The sequence below is a fragment of the Eurosta solidaginis genome, chromosome 3 (assembly GCF_040869045.1).
Source record: "Eurosta solidaginis isolate ZX-2024a chromosome 3, ASM4086904v1, whole genome shotgun sequence".
Taxonomy (NCBI): domain Eukaryota; kingdom Metazoa; phylum Arthropoda; class Insecta; order Diptera; family Tephritidae; genus Eurosta; species Eurosta solidaginis.
The window spans coordinates 230,111,352-230,138,930 of record NC_090321.1 but is presented as its reverse complement, the minus strand read 5'-3'; the positions used below and the strand labels follow the sequence as shown (position 1 = coordinate 230,138,930).

Sequence of the window (27,579 nt, the reverse complement as noted above, 5' to 3'; positions counted from 1 at the left end):
TTGGCTTTAGTCACTAGCCAAATTGTAGATGCCTTTGAGAACCATGCGCAACTAGACGTCATCAATATTGACATCTCGAGAGCATTTGACAAGGTCGACTATTCTATACTATTGCACAAACTTGGGATGTACGGAGTGATCGGAAGTTTGCTGAAGTTCTTCTCAAGTTCCTTATCGAATAGAAAGCTTTTTGTGTCAATCGGAGCCAACCAGTCTACTGCGCTTTTTAACGCTTGGTCTGGAATCCCACAGGGAACCCACTGTGGCCCTCTGTTGTTCCTAATTTCTATTGATCTGCCACAAAAATTCAAATTTGCTAAATGTTTAAGGTTTGCAGACGACGTCAAACTCTTTCTAACCGTACGGGATACTTCTGACTGCATTAACTTGCAATATGATCTCGATTCTTTTAATAAATGGTGTACAAGTAATAACCTACTTTTAAATACTAAAAAATGCTGCGTGGTTTCCTATTCAAAAAGGGTCACTACCACCTTTTTCAACTACAAATTAAATGCTGGATTTTTAAACCGTTGTCGAGAGATAAAATATCTGGGTGCAATTTTTGACAACAAACTCTCTTTTTCTGGTCACATCGACTTTATTATTTCCAAATCTTTTGTAATGGTTGGGTTTATTAGACGTAATTCCAGTGACTTCAAGGATCCGATGACTCTGAAGGCACTTTTTACGGCATTGGTAAGAAGTCGTCTGGAATATTGCTCGATTATATGGAGTCCATTCTATGAAAGGAGCTCACATAAATTTGAGACGAGAGTTCAAAAAATTTTCAACAAAATTGTTTTGCGTATGCTTCACTGGCCCGATGGCCTCCCATCGAATATATCAGCAGGCGTATATTGCTTGGTCTCCAGGCTTTGTATGACCGTAGAACTTGTATCTCACTCATGTTTGTCTATAACGTTATCAACGTTAAGATAAACTGCTCTGATTTATCTAACTTATTCGTTCCATACATTCCACCACGTGATCTAAGGCACACCAGACTGTAACTCATCGAACGAATTACGCGTTGAATGAACCCATATCTAAGGCTTTACACCTAGCAAATCGATATAGTGGTCTTCTTAACTTTAATAATAGCATTTATAAATTTAAGCTTGAACTTTTCTCTATTTTTAACTAGTCTTTAAGGAAGTCTGTGCTTTTTAGACCAAAATAAATAAAATAAATAAATAAATAAATATATATGACTGATCTCTATGATTTTTTCAGACAAAGATATATGTTATATACGTAAGCGTTTTGTGAAATTCGAAGCTTATAGCTGCTAAAATCGGGCAGCCGTTTTTTATCTGAACAATCGCTTGTATGTGATATATGATGAATGCCCGATACCTAACCATTTTGTGAAATTTGAAGCTCATTAAAATGGGCCAGAAATTACAAAAAGCGTCTTATCTGAACAATCGGTTGTGGGGAACATATGCTATATATACGACCGATCTCATGGAGTTTTTCAGACAACAACATGTGCTATATAAGAAGGCACATATTGAAATTTAAAGCTTCAATCTGATAAATTGAGGAAGATATGACAAAAATCTTCTTTTCTAAAAATCGGTTGTATGGAAGGTATATACTTTAGTGGTCCGATATGGCCGGTTGCGACAATTGTCTAATCGGACACCAGCTCGTCATTCTGATCATTTCAGTATACTTATTGGTGAGTCTACTTATTGGTGAGGATTTACAATTTTGAGATTCGTAACAAACTCAATTTCATTTTCATGAAAGGTATAAAAATGTTGTTCGAGAATTGTGCGCACTACACTGTGTCAGTTGTACTTTACCTGTTGGAGAGGCTTCATTCAAATGACCATACTGACGTTATTTTTCCATTAAAAAATCCGAGAAATTTTGAATAAGCACACTAATGTATATTTATTGAAGCTATTGTTATGAATTTGCTCAACATTCTTCGGTTTTCATTATAATAAAGAGATTTTTAATTTAGTACAACCCTTGAACGCTTTAAAATTCAAGGATAAACTCTTAACTGCGAAGGACTCGAAATTTTAACAATATTTTTTGTTCAAACTATTAAATTTTTGCTATTGCAAACATGCAAGAGAAATTTTTATTATATTTAAGTCCTTCTTACCACAATTTAGTATTTACCGCAATTACTCACGATTTACTTGCATCCTTGTTTGTATCTTGTAATACAAAATTTCAGCAAAAAATACGACAATAGATAAACTAACGCCAATGCCATATACAAGCCATAGATAATAAAGCTTTTCTAAATCCATTATCTTTGATTTAACCGAACACAAATAGGTTGTGATATTAAGTTTGCCTGCCATTACCATATCATCATACGACTGTTTTGTCCACAAATCAGATAGGCCAGAACTTTGTATAAGCAAAATCATGTCATTAAATGCTTCTTTATAAATTGAGTGCTCATGCAATGGAAAACACATCGGTAGATCACGAATCAAATATATATTTTCATGAACATAGAATAGAGGTTTCGGCAAAAATGTTTGATAACGCGCTATAATCGACCAAAGTGGCGTAAGTATTGTGTAACCGTAACGTGTATCCATAGTTGTAGCTAACTGTTTACTTTCGGGTGGCAATTTAAGAGTTTGATTTAGTTTTCGGAAATATTCCATACTCAAATATATAGGAAGTGTTTCATATTCAAATTGCGTTAATTTTATAGTAATATCTGAATCCACCAGCTCTTTGAAAGTATTTAACTTAGGATAATGCAATGGACTGGTGAAATATGAATTCAAACCAGCTGTTATTATAGTACTCATTAAAATTCCACTTAAAAATAGTATAATATAGATAAGACGTCTCCTAGTATCACCTGCCATATATGAAGATTGTCCAATCATGCTACGTAATACTAAATTAAAGAAAATGCTCAGAAAAAGCGCAAACCAATTTGCATGATATTTTTGTAAACTTCGACGTAAAAGAAAACTTTCTATAGTGAAAAATAAAGTAAACACGAACAGAAATATTAACAGTACAATACCCAGCCAAGAATTGATCATAAACAATAATATTTCACTATCGGGTCTCTCGGATGGCAATGGTAGCATTATTGTCCAATCGGATAATAGAACAACTGTTGATACATCGTATCCCGTTATATGTTCCATAGGTGCGATTCCCATCACAACATCAATTGTATCATTCTGAAATAAATCGATCCATACTGGTATAGGCACACGTGCATCTGCATCCAATGGTATTGGCCAAGTGAGTGTGGCATTGTGACGTCTTACGAATTCTTCTAAAATTTTCGAAAAATATCCACCTGTCTGAGTTTGACCAGAACGATTACGCCAAATAAGTGCTAATGGTTCATTATATTTTGGTAATGCTTTTAGAGCTGCACCCTTTAAATCCTTAATGCGATCAGGAAAAAATTGCTGCATCAATGTTTTACGTTGTAAATGAAATTCTGGAAAATAGCTAAAAGTGTAAAAATGTCCATCATAGAGATAATCTCTGTAAATGCTTATAACATTCAATAAATGTTTTTGTGCACAATATTTGAAGAGTAGTTCTTGTTGCTTTTGTAGTTGCAAACGTTCAATTGCTCTAGTTGCGGTATGTTCGGTATTCCAAATGAAGAGAATGCGACTATTCCGCCTTTTGTCTAAACATGGAATCATTGTACTTAGTAATTTTGTTGAAAAATTCGTTCCTAAGCAAACAATTAGGAGTGTTTCGCCCTTTACACCTTTGTTTGGGCATGGTCTGTTTGCTTTCAGTAGTAAAATGGTGTTACAAGTTTCAAGTAATTTCAAATCATAATTTGAAAGACAGAATTTTTTTGTAGAGCATGCATTGAGTACGACTATGTTACCAATTTTGCATTCCATATCGATTTTATTAGTGATTGCAGCAAAATTGTCAATTGTAGAATCATTCCATATTACCGTTGGATATGCTATGAGCATTGGCAAGCTTAAGATGAGACAAGTAAATTTGCTAACGTTCATATACATCTCGCTTTGTACTGTATCCTGCGAATCAACTTAATCAACTATTATGAAAATTGTATGAATTTGAATAAGAAATCTTATACTGCGTTTAGGACGAGTAAATAATTATATAGTTTTGGTAACTTTATCTTTTCTCTGCAATGGTGATTTTCTCTATGTAGTAAGCAGAAATCTACTAAATTAATGTATCATGATTTATGAAATCTACGTATCAATTACGAGCAGCATTCTCTATATGGAAGCGGTTTATGATGTTGTAGGTATCAACTAAGGCATTGTTCTTTATTACGAAACGATTGACGAAGTGTAGGTATTAATTTAGGGCCTCATTCGCTATTGCAAAACTGCTGATGATATCTAGGTATCAGTTAAGGACCCATTCGACGGCTCTACAAAAAAAATTTTGTTCTTGTACTAAAGTTTATTTCATAATTTTCTGTTTTATTGTTAACAAAAAATTAAAAGAAAATACTTTTTTTCGGTATAAAGTTTGCTTTCGTAATAGTTATAGTAACAATACTCATGGCCATAGAGTGATATCTAAACAATGACCAGGTATTTTGTACAAATCTAAAATAACCTAAAATGTCGTCGCGAAAGTGTAAATATGAAGCTGATGCTTTTTGTTATATATGTGGGCAATTTATTAAAGTTTGAGATATAGAATATGAATAAAATACATCTCTCATCCTCTGTGATGCCTACGAAGCATATTTTGGCTGTCCTGTTTAGAATCAACACAAGACATAGGCTCCCCATGTTGCTTGTAGTTATTGTAAAAGATGTTTGGAAGGTAAGCAAATTTTATTTAAATAGTAAAATAAATAAAGTAGACATATTGATTTCTCTTCCTATATTTTAGGTTGGTATCGAGGTGAGAAAATATCTATGAAATTTGCAACACCAAGAATCTGGCGAGTACCAAAGACCACGTTAACAAATAAGGAAGGTTAAGTTCGGGTGTAACCGAACATTACATACTCAGTTGAGAGCTATGGTGACAACATAAGGGAAAATAACCATGTAGGAAAATGAACCGAGGGAAACCCTGGAATGTGTTTGTATGACATGTGTATCAAATGAAATGCATTAAAGAGTATTTTATGAAGGAGTGGGCGATAGTTCTATAGGTGGACGCCATTTAGGGATATAGCCATAAAGGTGGATCAGGGTTGACTCTAGAATGCGTTTGTACGATATGGGTATCAAATGAAAGGTGTTAATGAGTATTTTAAAAGGGAGTAATCCTTAGTTCCATAGGTGGACGCCGTTTCAAGATATCGCCATAAAGGTGGACCAGGGGTGACCCTAGAATTTGTTTGTACAATATGGGTATCAAAAGAAAGGTGTTAATGAGTATTTTAAAAGGGAGTGATGCTTAGTTCCACAGGTGGACGCCGTTTCAAGATATCGCCATAAAGGTGGACCAGGGGTGACCCTAGAATTTGTTTGTACAATATGGGTATCAAAAGAAAGGTGTTAATGAGTATTTTAAAAGGGAGTGATGCTTAGTTCCACAGGTGGACGCCGTTTCGAGATATCGCCATAAAGGTGGATCAGGGTTGACTCTAGAATGCGTTTGTACGATATGGGTATCAAATGAAAGGTGTTAATGAGTATTTTAAAAGGGAGTAATCCTTAGTTCCATAGGTGGACGCCGTTTCAAGATATCGCCATAAAGGTGGACCAGGGGTGACCCCAGAATTTGTTTGTACAATATGCGTATCAAAAGAAAGGTGTTAATGAGTATTTTAAAAGGGAGTAATCCTTAGTTCCATAGGTGGACGCCGTTTCGAGATATCGCCACAAAGGTGGACCAGGGGTGACCCTTGAATGCGTTTGTACAATATGGGTATCAAACGAAAGATGTTAATGAGTATTTTAAAAGGGAGTAATCCTTAGTTCCATAAGTGGACGCCGTTTCGAGATATCGCCATAAAGGTGGACCAGGGGTGACCCTAGAATTTGTTTGTACAATATGGGTATCAAAAGAAAGGTATTAATGAATATTTTAAAAGGGAGTGATGCTGAGTTCCACAGGTGGACGCCGTTTCGAGATATCGCCATAAAGGTGGACCAGGTGTGACCCTAGAATGCGTTTGTACAATATGGGTATCAAACGAAAGATGTTAATGAGTATTTTAAAAGGGAGTAATCCTTAGTTCCATAAGTGGACGCCGTTTCGAGATATCGCCATTAAGGTGAGCCAGGGGTGACCCTAGAATTTGTTTGTACAATATGGGTATCAAAAGAAAGGTACTAATGAGTATTTTAAAAGGGAGTGGTGCTTAGTTCCACAGGTGGACGCCGTGTCGCGATATCGCCATAAAGGTGGACCAGGTGTGACCCTAGAATTTGTTTGTACCATATGGGTATCAAGTTAAAGGTATTAATGAGGGTTTTAAAAGGGAGTGGGCCTTAGTTCTATAGGTGGACGCCGTTTCGAAATATCGCCATAAAGGTGGACCAGGGGTGACTCTAGAATGTGTTTGTACGATATGGGTATCAAATTAAAGGTATTAATGAGAGTTTTAAAAGGGAGTGGTGGTAGTTATATATGTGAAGGCGTTTTCCAGATATCGACCAAAATTTGGTCCAGGGTGACCCAGAACATCATCTGTTGGATACCGTTAATTTATTTATATATGTAATACCTGCCAAGATTTTAAGGGTTTTTTATTTCGCCCTGCAGAACTTTTTCATTTTCTTCTACTTAATATGGTAGGTGTCACAACCATTTTATAAAGTTGTTTCTAAAGTTATATTTCGCGTCAATAAACCAATCCAATTACCTCACCATATTTCATCCCTTTTTTCGTATTTGGTATAGAATTATGGCATTTTTTTCATTTTTCGTAATATTCGATATCGAAAAAGTGGGTGTGGTCATCTTCGGATTTTGTTCATTTTTCATACCAAGATAAAGTGAGTTCAAGTAAGTACGTGAACTAAGTTCATTAAAGATATGTCGATTTTTGCTCAAGTTATCGTGTTAACGGCCATGCGGAAGGACAGACGAACGACTGTGTATAAAAACTGGGCGTGGCATCAACCGATTTCGCCCGTTTTCACAGAAAACAGTTAGCATCATAAAATCTATGCCCCTACCAAATTTCAAAAGGATTGGTTAATTTTTGTTCGACTTATGGCGTTAAAAGTATCCTAGACAAATTAAATGAAAAAGGGCGGAGCCACGCCCATTTTGAAATTTTCTTTTATTTTTGTATTTTGTTGCACCATATCATTACTGGAGTCAAATGTTGACATAATTTACTTATATACTGTAAAGATATTAATTTTTTTGTTAAAATTTTACTTTAAAAAATTTTTTTTTAAAAGTGGGCGTGGTCCTTCTCCGATTGTGCTAATTTTTTTTGGACATACATATATTAATAGGAGTAACGTCCCTGCCAAATTTCATCATGATATCTTCAACGTCTGCCAAATTACAGCTTGCAAAATTTTAAATTACCTTCTTTTAAAAGTGGGCGGTGCCACGCCCATTGTCCAAAATTTTTACTAATTTTCTATTCTGCGTCATAAGTTCAACTCATCTACCAAGTTTCGTCGCTTTATCTGTCTTTGGTAATGAATTATCGCACTTTTTCGGTTTTTCGAAATTTTCGATATCGAAAAAGTGGGCGTGGTTATAGTCCGATATCGTTCATTTTAAACAGCGATCTGAGATGAGTGCTCAGGAACCTACATACCAAATTTCATCAAGATACCTCAAAATTTACTCAAGTTATCGTGTTAACGGGCGGACGGACGGACGGACGGACATGGCTTAATCGAATTTTTTTTCGATCCTGATTATTTTGATATAAGGAAGTCTATATCTATCTCGATTCCTTTATATATGTACAACCAACCGTTATCCAATCAAACTTAATATACTCTGTGAGCTCTGCTCAACTGAGTATAAAAACTCCTACTTTATTTTGAATCCGAGTAAAAGACGTAGAGGTAAAAATGCAAAACCTATCAAATATCCTGATCTTGAATCTTCTTCTGCTGCAATCGCACACGATATGCTACCACCATTACCAAAGCCACCGAAAAAATTATCGCAGAGAAGTGGATAATCTCTTAGTTCTTATAAAAGCAATGTCGATAAGGAGTTTTTACCGACACCAGAACAACCAAAACATCATTTCATCACTACTGAAGATTGTAAGGATTTGTTTAGAAGTTTATGCTTACCAAAAGGAAAAGCAGACCTTTTGGGCTCTTTTTCGAAGAACTTTATAAAGGCCAATATAATGAAAACATGATGAGAGATTATATTTGGGGTTTACTGAGGGATAGTACCTATGAACATAAAAGAGAAAGTAAAATTGGACACTTTTAAATCATTTTATAATTTTTGTAAGTTATCTATATATATAACAAGTAAGGAAGGCTAAGTTCGGGCGTAACCGAACATTACATACTCAGTTGAGACCTGTGGAGACAAAGTAAGGGAAAATCGCCATGTTGTAAAAAGAACCTAGGGTAACCCTGGAATGTGTTTGTATGACATGTGTATCAAATGGAAGGTATTAAAGAGTATTTTAAGAGGAAGTGGGCCATAGTTCTATAGATGGACGCCATTTAGGGATATCGCCATAAAGGTGGACCAGGCCTGACTCTAGAATTTGTTTGTACGATATGGGTTTCAAATGAAATGTGTTAATGATAATTTTAAAAGGGAGTGGGCCTAAGTTCTATAGGTGGATGCCTTTTCGAGATATCGCCATAACGGTGGACCAGGGGTGACTCTAGAATTTATTTTGTACGTTATGGGTATCAAATGAAAGGTATTAATGAGTATATTAAAAGGGCGTGGGCCTAAGTTCTATAGATGGACGCCGTTTCGAGATATCGCCATAAAGATGCACCAGGGGTGACTCTAGAATTTGTTTGTACGATATGGGTATCAAACGAAAGGCGTTAATAAGTGTTTAAAAAGGGAGTGGGCCTTAGTTCTATAGGTGGACGCCTTTTCGGAATATCGTTATAAAAGTGGACCAGGGGTGACTCTAGAATGCGTTTGTACAATATGGGTATCAAATGAAAGGTGCTGATGAGTATTTTAAAGGGGCGTGGGCCTTAGTTCTATAAGTGGACGCCTTTTCGAGATATCGCCATAAAGGTGGACCAGGGGTGACTCTAGAATTTGTTTGTACGATATGGGTATCAAATGAAAGGTGTTAATGAGTATTTTAAAAGGGTGTGGGCCTTAGTTCTATAGGTGGACGCCTTTTCGAAATATCGCCATAAAGGTGGACCAGGGGTGACTCTAGAATTTGTTTGTACTATGTTGGTATCAAATCAAAGGTGTTAATGAGTATTTTAAAAGGGCGTGGGACTTAGTTCTATAGGTGGATGCCTTTTCAAAATATCGCCATACAGGTGGACCAGGGGTGAATCTAGAATTTGTTTGTACTATATGGGTATCAAATGAAAGGTGTTAATGAGTATTTTAAAAGGGCATGGGCCTTAGTTCTATAGGTGGATGCCTTTTCAAGATATCGCCATAAACGTTGATGACTCTAGAATTTGTTTTTACTATATGGGTATCAAATGAAAGGTGTTAATGAGCATTTTAAAAGGGAGTGGGCCTTAGTTCTATAGGTGGACGCCTTTTCGAAATATCGCCATAAAGGTGGACCAGGGGTGACTCTAGAATTTGTTTGTACTATGTTGGTATCAAATCAAAGGTGTTAATGAGTATTTTAAAAGGGCGTGGGCCTTAGTTCTATAGGTGGATGCCTTTTCAAAATATCGCCATACAGGTGGATCAGGGGTGAATCTAGAATTTGTTTGTACTATATGGGTATCAAATGAAAGGTGTTAATGAGTATTTTAAAAGGGAGTGGGCCTTAGTTCTATAGGTGGACGCCTTTTCGAGATATCGCCATAAACGTGGACCAGGGGTGACTCTAGAATTTGTTTGTACGATATGGGTATCAAATGAAAGGTGTTAATGAGTATCTTAAAAGGACGTGGGGCTTAGTTCTATAGGTGGACGCCTTTTCGAAATATCGCCATAAAGGTGGACCAGGGGTGACCCTAGAATTTGTTGGTACTATATGGGTATCAAATGAAAGGTGTTAATGAGTATTTTAAAAGGGAGTGGGCCTTAGTTCTATAGGTGGACGCCTTTTCGGAATTTCGTTATAAAAGTGGACCAGGGTTGACTCTAGAATGCGTTTGTACAATATGGGTATCAAACGAAAGGTGTTAATAAGTGTTTTAAAAGGGAGTGGGCCCCAGTTCTATAGGTGGACGCCTTTTCGAAATATCGCCATAAAGGTGGACCAGGGGTGACTCTAGAATTTGTTTGTACTATGTTGGTATCAAATCAAAGGTGTTAATGAGTATTTTAAAAGGGCGTGGGCCTTAGTTCTATAGGTGGATGCCTTTTCAAAATATCGCCATACAGGTGGATCAGGGGTGAATCTAGAATTTGTTTGTACTATATGGGTATCAAATGAAAGGTGTTAATGAGTATTTTAAAAGGGAGTGGGCCTTAGTTCTATAGGTGGACGCCTTTTCGAGATATCGCCATAAACGTGGACCAGGGGTGACTCTAGAATTTGTTTGTACGATATGGGTATCAAATGAAATGTGGTAATGAGTATTTTAAAAGGGCGTGGGCCTTAGTTCTATAGGTGGATGCCTTTTCGAGATAGCGCCATAAACGTGGACCAGGGGTGACTCTAGAATTTGTTTGTACGATATGGATATCAAATGAAAGGTGTTAATGAGTATCTTAAAAGGACGTGGGCCTTAGTTCTATAGGTGGACGCCTATTCGAAATATCGCCATAAAGGTGGACCAAGGGTGAATCTAGAATTTGTTTGTACTATATGGGTATCAAATGAAAGGTGTTAATGAGTATTTTAAAAGGGAGTGGGCCTTAGTTCTATAGGTGGACGCCTTTTCGGAAGTTCGTTATAAAAGTGGACCAGGGTTGACTCTAGAATGCGTTTGTACAATATGGGTATCAAACGAAAGGTGTTAATAAGTGTTTTAAAAGGGAGTGGGCCTTAGTTCTATAGGTGGACGCCTTTTCGGAATATCGTTATAAAAGTGGACCAGGGGTGACTCTAGAATGCGTTTGTACAATATGGTCTATAGGTGGACGCCTTTTCGAAATATCGCCTTAAAGGTAGACCAGGAGTGACTCTAGAATTTGTTTGTACGATATGGGTATCAAATGAAAGGTGTTAATGAGTATTTTAACAAGTAAGGATGGGACTGTCTTCGGCTATGCCGAAGATTTCATACCTTTCATGAATGGGGCTGAACAATAAACTTATTCCGTTCGTAATCTCCGAATAATCGGATGTACAAGATAAGAAATATCTAGTGAACAGATCTACATACCTAAACGATTTTTAAGATAAATATAAAATAAAAAATAGGTATGTACTTTGTGTGAGGATGCAAAGTTTCAGATTTGTTGTGGTCTGCGTGTAAAAACTATGACTACATATCACGTATTTCAACAATATATGACGTAAACGTAACTATTTGATGAAATGTTTTGAATTTTGAAGCTTCTAGCCGTAAAAAGGGGGCAAAAAAAAACAGTTTATAAGGGGTATATAATATATGTACCACCGATCTCTATGATTTTTTCAGACAACAATATACGCTATATACGTAAGTATTCGGTGAAATTTGAAGCTTCTAGCTGTTAAAATGGGGCTAAAATTTGCGAAAATATATATATATATATACTATATATATATACTATATATACCACCATATATATACTATATATACCACCGATCTTTATGATTTTTTCAGACAACAATATATGCTATATACGTAACCATTCGTTGAAATTTGAAGCCTCTAGCTCTTAAAATAGGGCAGTAATTACGAAAAGTTCCTTATCTGAACAATCGGTTGTGGGGGATATATACTATATATACGACCGATCTCATCAATTTTTTCAGGCAACAATATGTGCAATATACGAAATTATCGGTGAAGTTTGAAGCTTCAATCTGTTAAATTGGGTAAGATATTACAAACATCCTCTTTTTCTGAAAAATCGGTTGGATGGAGGATATATGCTATAGTGGTCCGATCCGGTCGGTTCCGACAATTCGTAAGATATTACAAAGATCCTCTTTTTCTGAAAAATCGGTTGTATGGAGGATATATGCTATAGAGGTCCGATCCGGTCGGTTCCGACAAATGTCTAATCGGACACCCAAATACACCCGCTCACCAAATTTTATCAAGATATCTCAAAAATTGAGGGACTAGTTTGCATACAAACAGACAGACGGACAGACGAACATGGCTAAATAAACTCAGCTCTTCAACCTGATTATTTCGGTATACTTAATGGTGGGTCTATCTATTTTCCTTTAAGGACTTACAATTTTCGGTTTCGTGACGAAATTAATATACCATTTCATTTTCATGAAAGGTATAAAAATAGGTAGGTACTTTGTGTGAGGATGCAAAGTTTCAGGTTTTTTGTGGTCTGCGTGTAAAACCTATGACTAAGAATCACGTATTTCAACAATATATGACGTAAACGTAACTATTTGATGAAATGTTTTGAATTTTGAAGCTTCTAGCCGTAAAAAGGGGGCAAAAAAAAAACAGTTTATAAGGGGTATATAATATATGTACCACCGATCTCTATAATTTTTTCAGACAACAATATGTGCTATATACGTAAGCATTTGGTGAAATTTGAAGCTTCTAGCTGTTAAAATGGGGTAGAAATTGCGAAAAGTTTCTTATCTGAACAATCGGTTATATGAGATATATACTATATATACAACCGATCTCTATCATTTTTTCAGACAACAATATATGCTATATACGTAAGTATTCGTATGTGTTTGTATGACATGTGTATCAAATGGAAGGTATTAAAGAGTATTTTAAGAGGAAGTGGGCCATAGTTCTATAGATGGACACCATTTAGGGATATCGCCATAAAGGTGGACCAGGCCTGACTCTAGAATTTGTTTGTACGATATGGGTATCAAATGAAATGTGTTAATGATAATTTTAAAAGGGAGTGGGCCTAAGTTCTATAGGTGGATGCCTTTTCGAGATATCGCCATAACGGTGGACCAGGGGTGACTCTAGAATTTATTTTGTACGTTATGGGTATCAAATGAAAGGTATTAATGAGTATTTTAAAAGGGCGTGGGCCTAAGTTCTATAGATGGACGCCGTTTCGAGATATCGCCATAAAGATGGACCAGGGGTGACTCTAGAATTTGTTTGTACGATATGGGTATCAAACGAAAGGCGTTAATAAGTGTTTAAAAAGGGAGTGGGCCTTAGTTCTATAGGTGGACGCCTTTTCGGAATATCGTTAAAAAAGTGGACCAGGGGTGACTCTAGAATGCGTTTGTACAATATGGGTATCAAATGAAAGGTGCTAATGAGTATTTTAAAGGGGCGTGGGCCTTAGTTCTATAAGTGGACGCCTTTTCGTGATATCGCCATAAAGGTGGACCAGGGGTGACTCTAGAATTTGTTTGTACGATATGGGTATCAAATGAAAGGTGTTAATGAGTATTTTAAAAGGGTGTGGGCCTTAGTTCTATAGGTGGACGCCTTTTCGAAATATCGCCATAAAGGTGGACCAGGGGTGACTCTAGAATTTGTTTGTACTATGTTGGTATCAAATCAAAGGTGTTAATGAGTATTTTAAAAGGGCGTGGGCCTTAGTTCTATAGGTGGATGCCTTTTCAAAATATCGCCATACAGGTGGACCAGGGGTGAATCTAGAATTTGTTTGTACGATATGGGTATCAAATGAAATGTGTTAATGATAATTTTAAAAGGGAGTGGGCCTAAGTTCTATAGGTGGATGCCTTTTCGAGATATCGCCATAACGGTGGACCAGGGGTGACTCTAGAATTTGTTTGTACTATGTTGGTATCAAATCAAAGGTGTTAATGAGTATTTTAAAAGGGCGTGGGCCTTAGTTCTATAGGTGGATGCCTTTTCAAAATATCGCCATACAGGTGGACCAGGGGTGAATCTAGAATTTGTTTGTACGATATGGGTATCAAATGAAATGTGTTAATGATAATTTTAAAAGGGAGTGGGCCTAAGTTCTATAGGTGGATGCCTTTTCGAGATATCGCCATAACGGTGGACCAGGGGTGACTCTAGAATTTATTTTGTACGTTATGGGTATCAAATGAAAGGTATTAATGAGTATTTTAAAAGGGCGTGGGCCTAAGTTCTATAGATGGACGCCGTTTCGAGATATCGCCATAAAGATGGACCAGGGGTGACTCTAGAATTTGTTTGTACGATATGGGTATCAAACGAAAGGCGTTAATAAGTGTTTAAAAAGGGAGTGGGCCTTAGTTCTATAGGTGGACGCCTTTTCGGAATATCGTTAAAAAAGTGGACCAGGGGTGACTCTAGAATGCGTTTGTACAATATGGGTATCAAATGAAAGGTGCTAATGAGTATTTTAAAGGGGCGTGGGCCTTAGTTCTATAAGTGGACGCCTTTTCGTGATATCGCCATAAAGGTGGACCAGGGGTGACTCTAGAATTTGTTTGTACGATATGGGTATCAAATGAAAGGTGTTAATGAGTATTTTAAAAGGGTGTGGGCCTTAGTTCTATAGGTGGACGCCTTTTCGAAATATCGCCATAAAGGTGGACCAGGGGTGACTCTAGAATTTGTTTGTACTATGTTGGTATCAAATGAAAGGTGTTAATGAGTATTTTAAAAGGGCATGGGCCTTAGTTCTATAGGTGGATGCCTTTTCAACATATCGCCATAAACGTTGATGACTCTAGAATTTGTTTTTACTATATGGGTATCAAATGAAAGGTGTTAATGAGCATTTTAAAAGGGAGTGGGCCTTAGTTCTATAGGTGGACGCCTTTTCGGAATATCGTTATAAAAGTGGACAAGGGGTGACTCTAGAATTTGTTTGTACTATGTTGGTATCAAATCAAAGGTGTTAATGAGTATTTTAAAAGGGCGTGGGCCTTAGTTCTATAGGTGGATGCCTTTTCAAAATATCGCCATACAGGTGGATCAGGGGTGAATCTAGAATTTGTTTGTACTATATGGGTATCAAATGAAAGGTGTTAATGAGTATTTTAAAAGGGAGTGGGCCTTAGTTCTATAGGTGGACGCCTTTTCGAGATATCGCCATAAACGTGAACCAGGGCTGACTCTAGAATTTGTTTGTACGATATGGGTATCAAATGAAAGGTGTTAATGAGTATCTTAAAAGGACGTGGGGCTTAGTTCTATAGGTGGACGCCTTTTCGAAATATCGCCATAAAGGTGGACCAGGGGTGACCCTAGAATTTGTTGGTACTATATGGGTATCAAATGAAAGGTGTTAATGAGTATTTTAAAATGGCGTGGGCCTTAGTTCTATTGGTGGATGCCTTTTCGAGACATCGCCATAAACGTGGACCAGGGCTGTCTCTAGAATTTGTTGGTACTATATGGGTATCAAATGAAAGGTGTTAATGAGTATTTTAAAAGGGCGTGGGCCTTAGTTCTATAGGTGGATGCCTTTTCGAGATATCGCCATAAACGTGGACCAGGGTTGACTCTATGGTACAATATGGGTATCAAATGAAAGGTGTTAATGAGTATTTTAAAAGGGAGTGGGCCTTAGTTCTATAGGTTGACGCCTTTTCGAAATATCGCCATAAAGGTGGACCAGGGGTGACTCTAGAATTTGTTGGTACTATATGGGTATCAAATGAAAGGTGTTAATAAGTGTTTTAAAAGGGAGTGGGCCTTAGTTCTATAGGTGGACGCCTTTTCGAAATATCGTTATAAAAGTGGACCAGGGGTGACTCTAGAATGCGTTTGTACAATATGGTCTATAGGTGGACGCCTTTTCGAAATATCGCCATAAAGGTGGACCAGGAGTGAATCTAGAATTTGTTTGTACGATATGGGTATCAAATGAAATGTGTTAATGATAATTTTAAAAGGGAGTGGGCCTTAGTTCTATAGGTGGACGCCTTTTCGTGATATCGCCATAAAGGTGGACCAGGGGTGACTCTAGAATTTGTTTGTACGATATGGGTATCAAATGAAAGGTGTTAATGAGTATTTTAAAAGGGTGTGGGCCTTAGTTCTATAGGTGGACGCCTTTTCGAAATATCGCCATAAAGGTGGACCAGGGGTGACTCTAGAATTTGTTTGTACTATGTTGGTATCAAATCAAAGGTGTTAATGAGTATTTTAAAAGGGCGTGGGCCTTAGTTCTATAGGTGGATGCCTTTTCAAAATATCGCCATACAGGTGGACCAGGGGTGAATCTAGAATTTGTTTGTACGATATGGGTATCAAATGAAATGTGTTAATGATAATTTTAAAAGGGAGTGGGCCTAAGTTCTATAGGTGGATGCCTTTTCGAGATATCGCCATAACGGTGGACCAGGGGTGACTCTAGAATTTGTTTGTACTATGTTGGTATCAAATCAAAGGTGTTAATGAGTATTTTAAAAGGGCGTGGGCCTTAGTTCTATAGGTGGATGCCTTTTCAAAATATCGCCATACAGGTGGACCAGGGGTGAATCTAGAATTTGTTTGTACGATATGGGTATCAAATGAAATGTGTTAATGATAATTTTAAAAGGGAGTGGGCCTAAGTTCTATAGGTGGATGCCTTTTCGAGATATCGCCATAACGGTGGACCAGGGGTGACTCTAGAATTTATTTTGTACGTTATGGGTATCAAATGAAAGGTATTAATGAGTATTTTAAAAGGGCGTGGGCCTAAGTTCTATAGATGGACGCCGTTTCGAGATATCGCCATAAAGATGGACCAGGGGTGACTCTAGAATTTGTTTGTACGATATGGGTATCAAACGAAAGGCGTTAATAAGTGTTTAAAAAGGGAGTGGGCCTTAGTTCTATAGGTGGACGCCTTTTCGGAATATCGTTAAAAAAGTGGACCAGGGGTGACTCTAGAATGCGTTTGTACAATATGGGTATCAAATGAAAGGTGCTAATGAGTATTTTAAAGGGGCGTGGGCCTTAGTTCTATAAGTGGACGCCTTTTCGTGATATCGCCATAAAGGTGGACCAGGGGTGACTCTAGAATTTGTTTGTACGATATGGGTATCAAATGAAAGGTGTTAATGAGTATTTTAAAAGGGTGTGGGCCTTAGTTCTATAGGTGGACGCCTTTTCGAAATATCGCCATAAAGGTGGACCAGGGGTGACTCTAGAATTTGTTTGTACTATGTTGGTATCAAATGAAAGGTGTTAATGAGTATTTTAAAAGGGCATGGGCCTTAGTTCTATAGGTGGATGCCTTTTCAACATATCGCCATAAACGTTGATGACTCTAGAATTTGTTTTTACTATATGGGTATCAAATGAAAGGTGTTAATGAGCATTTTAAAAGGGAGTGGGCCTTAGTTCTATAGGTGGACGCCTTTTCGGAATATCGTTATAAAAGTGGACAAGGGGTGACTCTAGAATTTGTTTGTACTATGTTGGTATCAAATCAAAGGTGCTAATGAGTATTTTAAAGGGGCGTGGGCCTTAGTTCTATAAGTGGACGCCTTTTCGTGATATCGCCATAAAGGTGGACCAGGGGTGACTCTAGAATTTGTTTGTACGATATGGGTATCAAATGAAAGGTGTTAATGAGTATTTTAAAAGGGAGTGGGCCTTAGTTCTATAGGTGGACGCCTTTTCGAGATATCGCCATAAACGTGAACCAGGGCTGACTCTAGAATTTGTTTGTACGATATGGGTATCAAATGAAAGGTGTTAATGAGTATCTTAAAAGGACGTGGGGCTTAGTTCTATAGGTGGACGCCTTTTCGAAATATCGCCATAAAGGTGGACCAGGGGTGACCCTAGAATTTGTTGGTACTATATGGGTATCAAATGAAAGGTGTTAATGAGTATTTTAAAATGGCGTGGGCCTTAGTTCTATTGGTGGATGCCTTTTCGAGACATCGCCATAAACGTGGACCAGGGCTGTCTCTAGAATTTGTTGGTACTATACGGGTATCAAATGAAAGGTGTTAATGAGTATTTTAAAAGGGCGTGGGCCTTAGTTCTATAGGTGGATGCCTTTTCGAGATATCGCCATAAACGTGGACCAGGGTTGACTCTATGGTACAATATGGGTATCAAATGAAAGGTGTTAATGAGTATTTTAAAAGGGAGTGGGCCTTAGTTCTATAGGTTGACGCCTTTTCGAAATATCGCCATAAAGGTGGACCAGGGGTGACTCTAGAATTTGTTGGTACTATATGGGTATCAAATGAAAGGTGTTAATAAGTGTTTTAAAAGGGAGTGGGCCTTAGTTCTATAGGTGGACGCCTTTTCGGAATATCGTTATAAAAGTGGACCAGGGGTGACTCTAGAATGCGTTTGTACAATATGGTCTATAGGTGGACGCCTTTTCGAAATATCGCCATAAAGGTGGACCAGGAGTGAATCTAGAATTTGTTTGTACGATATGGGTATCAAATGAAATGTGTTAATGATAATTTTAAAAGGGAGTGGGCCTTAGTTCTATAGGTGGACGCCTTTTCGAGATATCGCCATAAACGTGGACCAGGGGTGACTCTAGAATTTGTTTGTACGATATGGGTATCAAATGAAAGGTGTTAATGAGTATTTTAAAAGGGAGTGGGCCTTAGTTCTATAGGTGGACGCCTTTTCGAAATATCGCTATAAAGGTGGACCAGGGGTGACTCTAGAATTTGTTGGTACTATATGGGTATCAAATGAAAGGTGTTAATAAGTGTTTTAAAAGGGAGTGGGCCTTAGTTCTATAGGTGGACGCCTTTTCGAAATATCGCCATAAAGGTGGACTAGGCCTGACTCTAGAATTTGATTGTACGATATGGGTATCAAATGAAATGTGTTAATGATAATTTTAAAAGGGAGTGGGCCTTAGTTCTATAGGTGGACGCCTTTTCGAGATATCGCCATAAACGTGGACCAGGGGTGACTCTAGAATTTGTTTGTACGATATGGGTATCAAATGAAAGGTGTTAATGAGTATCTTAAAAGGACGTGGGCCTTAGTTCTATAGGTGGACGCCTTTTCGAAATATCGCCATAAAGGTGGACCAGGGGTGACTCTAGAATTTGTTGGTACTATATGGGTATCAAATGAAAGGTGTTAATCAGTATTTTAAAAGGGCGTGGGCCTTAGTTCTATTGGTGGATGCCTTTTCGAGATATCGCCATAAACGTGGACCAGGGGTGTCTCTAGAATTTGTTGGTACTATATGGGTATCAAATGAAAGGTGTTAATGAGTATCTTAAAAGGACGTGGGCCTTAGTTCTATAGGTGGACGCCTTTTCGAAATATCGCCATAAAGGTGGACCAGGGGTGACTCTAGAATTTGTTGGTACTATATGGGTATCAAATGAAAGGTGTTAATGAGTATTTTAAAAGGGCGTGGGCCTTAGTTCTATAGGTGGATGCCTTTTCGAGATATCGCCAAAAACGTAGACCAGGGGTGACTCTAGAATTTGTTTGTACGATATGGGTAACAAATGAAAGGTGTTAATGAGTATCTTAAAAGGACGTGGGCCTTAGTTCTATAGGTGGACGCCTTTTCGGAATACCGTTATAAAAGTGGACCAGGGTTGACTCTAGAATGCGTTTGTACAATATGGGTATCAAATGAAAGGTGTTAATGAGTATCTTAAAAGGACGTGGGCCTTAGTTCTATAGGTGGACGCCTTTTCGAAATATCGCCATAAAGGTGGACCAGGGGTGACTCTAGAATTTGTTGGTACTATATGGGTATCAAATGAAAGGTGTTAATCAGTATTTTAAAAGGGCGTGGGCCTTAGTTCTATTGGTGGATGCCTTTTCGAGATATCGCCATAAACGTGGACCAGGGGTGTCTCTAGAATTTGTTGGTACTATATGGGTATCAAATGAAAGGTGTTAATGAGTATCTTAAAAGGACGTGGGCCTTAGTTCTATAGGTGGACGCCTTTTCGAAATATCGCCATAAAGGTGGACCAGGGGTGACTCTAGAATTTGTTGGTACTATATGGGTATCAAATGTAAGGTGTTAATGAGTATTTTAAAAGGGCGTGGGCCTTAGTTGTATAGGTGGATGCCTTTTCGAGATATCGCAATAAACGTGGACCAGGGGTGACTCTAGAATTTGTTTGTACGATATGGGTATCAAATGAAAGGTGTTAATGAATATTTTAAAAGGGCGTGGGCCTTAGTTCTATAGGTGGACGCCTTTTTGAAATATCGCCATAAAGGTGGACCAGGGGTGACTCTAGAATTTGTTGGTACTATATGGGTATAAAATGAAAGGTGTTAATGAGTATTTTAAAAGGGCATGGGCCTTAGTTCTATAGGTGGATGCCTTTTCGAGATATCGCCATAAACGTGGGCCAGGGGTGACTCTAGAATTTGTTTGTACGATATGGGTATCAAATGAAAGGTGGTAATGAGTATTTTAAAAGGGCGTGGGCCTTAGTTCTATAGGTGGATGCCTTTTCGATATATCGCCATAAACGTGGACCAGGGGTGACTCTAGAATTTGTTTGTACGATATGGATATCAAATGAAAGGTGTTAATGAGTATCTTAAAAGGACGTGGGCCTTAGTTCTATAGGTGGACGCCTATTCGAAATATCGCCATAAAGGTGGACCAAGGGTGAATCTAGAATTTGTTTGTACTATATGGGTATCAAATGAAAGGTGTTAATGAGTATTTTAAAAGGGAGTGGGCCTTAGTTCTATAGGTGGACGCCTTTTCGGAATATCGTTATAAAAGTGGACCAGGGTTGACTCTAGAATGCGTTTGTACAATATGGGTATCAAACGAAAGGTGTTAATAAGTGTTTTAAAAGGGAGTGGGCCTTAGTTCTATAGGTGGACGCCTTTTCGGAATATCGTTATAAAAGTGGACCAGGGGTGACTCTAGAATGCGTTTGTACAATATGGTCTATAGGTGGACGCCTTTTCGAAATATCGCCATAAAGGTGGACCATGAGTGACTCTAGAATTTGTTTGTACGATATGGGTATCAAATGAAAGGTGTTAATGAGTATTTTAACAAGTAAGGATGGGACTGTCTTCGGCTATGCCGAAGATTTCATACCTTTCATGAATGGGGCTGAACAATAAACTTATCCCGTTCGTAATCTCCGAATAATCGGATGTACAAGATAAGAAATATCTAGTGAACAGATCTACATACCTAAACGATTTTTAAGATAAATATAAAATAAAAAATAGGTATGTACTTTGTGTGAGGATGCAAAGTTTCAGATTTTTTGTGGTCTGCGTGTAAAAACTATGACTACAAATCACGTATTTCAACAATATATGACGTAAACGTAACTATTTGATGAAATGTTTTGAATTTTGAAGCTTCTAGCCGTAAAAAGGGGGCAAAAAAAAAACAGTTTATAAGGGGTATATAATATATGTACCACCGATCTCTATGATTTTTTCAGACAACAATATACGCTATATACGTAAGTATTCGGTGAAATTTGAAGCTTCTAGCTGTTAATGGGGCTAAAATTTGCGAAAATATATATATATATATACTATATATATATACTATATATACCACCATATATATACTATATATACCACCGATCTTTATGATTTTTTCAGACAACAATATATGCTATATACGTAACCATTCGTTGAAATTTGAAGCCTCTAGCTCTTAAAATAGGGCAGTAATTACGAAAAGTTCCTTATCTGAACAATCGGTTGTGGGGGATATATACTATATATACGACCGATCTCATAAATTTTTTCAGGCAACAATATGTGCAATATACGAAATTATCGGTGAAGTTTGAAGCTTCAATCTGTTAAATTGGGTAAGATATTACAAACATCCTCTTTTTCTGAAAAATCGGTTGGATGGAGGATATATGCTATAGTGGTCCGATCCGGTCGGTTCCGACAATTCGTAAGATATTACAAAGATCCTCTTTTTCTGAAAAATCGGTTGTATGGAGGATATATGCTATAGAGGTCCGATCCGGTCGGTTCCGACAAATGTCTAATCGGACACCCAAATACACCCGCTCACCAAATTTTATCAAGATATCTCAAAAATTGAGGGACTAGTTTGCATACAAACAGACAGACGGACAGACGAACATGGCTAAATAAACTCAGCTCTTCAACCTGATTATTTCGGTATACTTAATGGTGGGTCTATCTATTTTCCTTTAAGGACTTACAATTTTCGGTTTCGTGACGAAATTAATATACCATTTCATTTTCATGAAAGGTATAAAAATAGGTAGGTACTTTGTGTGAGGATGCAAAGTTTCAGGTTTTTTGTGGTCTGCGTGTAAAAACTATGACTAAGAATCACGTATTTCAACAATATATGACGTAAACGTAACTATTTGATGAAATGTTTTGAATTTTGAAGCTTCTAGCCGTAAAAAGGGGGCAAAAAAAAAAAACAGTTTATAAGGGGTATATAATATATGTACCACCGATCTCTATAATTTTTTCAGACAACAATATGTGCTATATACGTAAGCATTTGGTGAAATTTGAAGCTTCTAGCTGTTAAAATGGGGTAGAAATTGCGAAAAGTTTCTTATCTGAACAATCGGTTATATGAGATATATACTATATATACAACCGATCTCTATCATTTTTTCAGACAACAATATATGCTATATACGTAAGTATTCGGTGAAATTTGAAGCTTCTAGCTGTTAAAATGGGGATAAAATTGGCGAAAATATATATATATATATTTGGGAACCAGCATCAACACTAGCAACAACATCAGCACTGAAATCCAGCGAAGAATCAATCTTGCCAATAAATGCTACTTTGGACTAGGTAGGCAATTGAAAAGTAAAGTCCTCTCTCGGCGAACGAAAATCATACTCTACAAGTCACTTATCGTACCCGTCCTGCTATATGGGGCAGAAGCATGGACCATGACAACAGCAGATGAAGCGGCTTTGGGAGCGTTCGAGAGAAAAGTTCTTCGAAAGATTTATGGACCTCTACGCGTTGGCGATGGCGAGTACCGAAGAAGATTTAATGATGAGCTGTACGAGCTATACGCAGACATCAACATAGTCCAGGGAATTAAAACGCAGCGGCTGCGCTGGCTAGGCCATGTTATGCGAATGAAAGATGATGCTCCGGCCAAGAAAGTGTTTCTATCGGAACCCGCCTATGGAAGCAGAGGTAGAGGGCGGCCCCCACTCCGTTGGAAGGACCAGGTGGAAAACGATTTAAACTCCCTTGGTGTGACCAATTGGCGCCGGTTGGCGGAGCGAAGGAGCGACTGGCGCGCCTTGTTGGACGGCCATAACCGTTTAGACGGTTAAGCGCCAATTAAGTAAGTAAGTAATATATATATATACTATATATATACTATATATACCACCATATATATACTATATTTACCACCGATCTTTATGATTTTTTCAGATAACAATATATGCTATATACGTAAGCATTCGTTGAAATTTGAAGCCTCTAGCTCTTAAAATAGGGCGGTGATTACGAAAAGTTCCATATCTGAACAATCGGTTGTGGGGGATATATACTATATATACGACCGATATCATCAATTTTTTCAGGCAACAATATGTGCAATATACGAAAGTATATGGTGAAGTTTGAAGCTTCAATCTGTTAAATTGGGTAAGATATTACAAAAATCCTCTTTTTCTGAAAAATCCGTTGTATGGAGGATATATGTTATAGTGGTCCGATCCGGTCGGTTCCGACAAGTGTCTAATCGGACACCCAAATACACCCGCTCACCAAATTTTATCAAGATATCTCAAAAATTGAGGGACTAGTTTGCATACAAACAGACAGACGGACAGACGAACATGGCTAAATAAACTCAGCTCTTCAACCTGATTATTTCGGTATACTTAATGGTGGGTCTATCTCTTTTCCTTTAAGGACTTACAATTTTCGGTTTCGTGACGAAATTAATATACCATTTCATTTTCATGAAAGGTATAAAAACCATTGTATAAAGCAATATGAGCAAAGCTCGCTAATTAAATACATATGGTAAAATTTTATCTTGACTCGAGTTCTCTATTGCGGAACGATGGATGATATCTAGGTATCAATTAAGGGCCTCCTTCTCTATTAATAAACGGTGGATGAAGTCTAGATTTCAATTATGGTCCCATTCTTTATTGCGGAACGGTTAATGGTGTCTAGGTATAAGGTCTTCATGCACTATTGCCAAAAGAGTGATGATGTTTGGGTATTAATTAAGAACCTCATTCTTCAAATGATTGATTATGTCTAGGTATCAATAAACGGCTCCATTCCCTAATGCGAAACGATTGATGATGTTAAAGTATCAATTAAGGCCTCTTTCTCTATTGCGAAACTATTGATGAAATCTAGGTATCAAGTAAGGGCCTCATTAGGGGCGCTAATCCCTATTGCAAAACGACTGATGACGACTATGTATCAATTAACAATTCCATGTCGTGCTATTTCTTTTACCGGATAATGGAAAAACTATGCCGGAAAACAGAATGAAGAAAAAAATATTGGCTTCTTTGTTTACTTGGTTCCAAATAGAAATATAATTCCAAAAAAGAAAAGAGAAGATAACACATAAAAAGGAGTAAGTACCAAATACTCGTAACGTTCGTTGCATAAACATATAGGTGTACGTCTAGAAAACGAATGTTTTAAAATTAACCAGAGTTCGCCCACGGGTTGAAGTTAACCCACCAATAAGTCGTTGACAATAAATCGATAACACGAAGCTTATAGATCAATGTTTTTTCGATAACACATCCCTTACAGTGCCGATTACCACTACAATAACAAAACTATTATAATATTATACTAAATATTGGGTTGAAAATCGATAGCTTTGCTATAACATCTTGATAATGACTTCTAATTATTTGGGAACAAACCTATAACACTCTGATAAAAACTGGTAGCACTCCAATAACATTCCGATTACAAAGCGGAAACTTTATGATACAAAAACGATAAGTTTTCCATAAATAGTCGATAACACTTCGATAACAAAATTTATTATTTAGAACACTTCGTCGGTAACAGACATATTAGAAACCGATAACACATTGGATAAAACGCCCACAATCCGTCAATAACAAACTGACAACTCATTTCTAATAAGTCGTTAGCACTTCTACGACAAATTAAAAACGTGCTACCAGCTTGCGTGGTTTTAACTTGTTACATTTCCTATACTCTACCCTCTTTTCCTTTGCTTTGCTTTTCTTTCTTTTTTTTTGCTTTTCTTTCCATCTCTTCCTTTCCTTTGCTTTTTATACTCAGCTGAGCAGAGTTCACAGAGTATATTAATTTTGATCGCAAAACGGTACCCCGTAACGGCATGAACTAATCGAGATAGATATAGACTTCTATATATCAAAATGATCTGTGCGAAAAAGAAATTCATTTACCCATGCCCGTCCGTCTTTCCGTAAACACGATAACTTGAGTAAATTTTGAGGTATCTTAATGGAAGTTGGTATGTAAGTTCCTGAACACTCGTCTCAGATCGATATTTAAAATGAGCGAACTCGGACTATAACGACGCTAAATTTTTGATATCGAAAATTTCGAAAAAGTGCGATTATTCATTACAAATACGGATACAGCGATGGTAAGTGGGTTGACCTAATGACGTAGAAAAGAAAATTAGTAAAAGTTTGGACAATGGACGTGGCACCGCCCTCTTTTAAAAGAAGGTAATTTAAAAGTTTTGCAAGCTGTAATTTGGCAGCTGAGTATGTAATGTTCGGTTACACCCGAAATTAGGCTTCCTTACTTCTTTTTCTTTTATTCCTTTCCTTTCGATTCCCTTCCTTTTATTCGGTTCCTCTTCTTTAATTTCCGTTCCGTGCTTGCTTTCCTTCTTCTTTCCTTTCCTTTCCTTTCCGCTCCGTTCTCATCCTTTCCTTTATTTTCTTTTGTATCCTATCCTATCCTTCCGCTCGTTTCCTTTCTTTCCTTTCCTTTCTCTCAGTTCCTTATTTTACTTTCCTTGCTTTATTTGCTCTCTGAATTCGCTCATACCAATTCAACGACATTCATTGCTCCCATATTAAGTTACAGCGTAGTTACTACACCTACGTTTAAATTCTACATTCCCCAATATAGGATACCAGTCCAGACTCCCCCATACCATTAGGAAAGATGCTTTCACATCAAAAGTTGTTAATCTTTATTATTTAATAATTGTACACTGAATATTAAATGTAATATTTGATGTTGTTGAAATCTATGTTTCCACCTCAGGATATCCTGCATATACCTGGGCTCTCTAGGATAATTCAAAAGTTTCAATGATTAACCTTTTTTTATACACTCCACGACTTGAATAAACATGCCTCGAAGTGTGTTTCTTCAATTCCATCAGCTCTTCGCCTTTAATTGATAAGACCATGCCTGTACAGTACATCAGCCATATCCAATAGAAATCCTCAAGTGTTAACTTCTTCCTTGTGTCAACCACTTCGATGGAGGTCATATTTATATATTTTGCAGCTACCGTATCGTCATGATATTGTTCGGTCCACAATGTGCTAAAACCAGTGCCATGTATACGTAAAATCATATCATTGAGAGCTTCTAAATAAATTGAGTTTTCTTGTAATGGAATGCGCAACGGAAGGTCCTTGGTAAGATATAGCTTATCATTAACATAAAAAAGTGGTTTTCGTAGAAATCATTGTTGTTTTGCTAAAACGGTCCACACCTGAACTGAACACCGTATAACCGAAACAATGTGTGGATGTTGAAGTTGACTAGTTAAATATGCTTCTGGTATAGTCGATATAACGGTATTCATGAAAATGCTGCTCACAAAGAGCATGATATATAGGAAACGTTTTGTGAATTTGATTATGACATTGATCGTTCTTATGTACGAGGCTTGTCCAACAATGCTGCGCAATACTTCGTTAATAAGGACAGGAACAAAGACGAATATACCATACGAAGAGCGAATGTGCTGCTGTTGGCTTCTAATCCCAATTAAACGCTCAATGGTTAACATTAATGAGAACACGAACAGTAATACTAGGAGTATAAAACCTAACATTGTACTGAGAATAAACCAAAATATTTTACTATCAGTTATTGGCAGCATAATTTTCCAATCAACGGACTGCACTACTGCAGAAACTTCAAAACCAGATTTGATTTCAACTGGTGCTATTCCAATTACTATATCGATGCTATCGTTATGCAATAATTCTATCCAGTATGATATAGTTGGAAACATATCTATATTGATTGGAAATTTATAGATAAGTTTGGCATTGCGTCGTTTAGCGAATTCTTACACAATTTAGCAAAATATCCACCAGTTTGTATTTGACCATTGCGGTTGCGCCAAATAAGGGGGCCAGGTCTGTATGGGCACCAATATACTCCTTATAGCGGCACATTTCAAATCTTTGATGCGATCGGGAAAGAAATCATCATGCAATGTTTTACGTTGTATATGAAACTCAGGAAAATAGCTAAAAGTGTAAAAAAACCGTCACTGCTATAATCGCTATAAATCCATATAACGTTGCAACGGCGCATACTATTACTTGAATACAATTATTAATAATTA

At 37.3% G+C, this 27,579-nt stretch overlaps 1 protein-coding gene across 1 annotated transcript; it reads right to left on the bottom strand.

Annotated features, from left to right (window-relative positions):
• Window positions 1-2,147: 2,147 nt before the first annotated feature.
• On the bottom strand, window positions 2,148-27,240 carry LOC137246107 (uncharacterized). The gene is made up of 3 exons (XM_067777202.1): window positions 26,713-27,240; window positions 26,345-26,646; window positions 2,148-3,960 (listed from the first exon to the last, which is right to left on the bottom strand). Exons 1-3 carry the CDS (start codon window positions 27,238-27,240, stop codon window positions 2,148-2,150), a joined length of 2,643 nt encoding a protein of 880 aa, XP_067633303.1.
• Window positions 27,241-27,579: the final 339 nt, after the last annotated feature.

Excerpts from the sequence above, each read along its gene's own strand:
- LOC137246107 (XM_067777202.1), bottom strand. The coding sequence starts at position 27,240 with ATGTTTCCAACTATATCATACTGGATAGAATTATTGCATAACGATAGC. Across the intron at positions 26,647-26,712 it reads TTATACGGTGTTCAGTTCAG|CTATATCTTACCAAGGACCT; the intron begins GTGTGGACCGTT and ends GTTAATGATAAG. Across the intron at positions 3,961-26,344 it reads TTGAAGAAACACACTTCGAG|CTTGCCAATGCTCATAGCAT; the intron begins GCATGTTTATTC and ends TCTCATCTTAAG.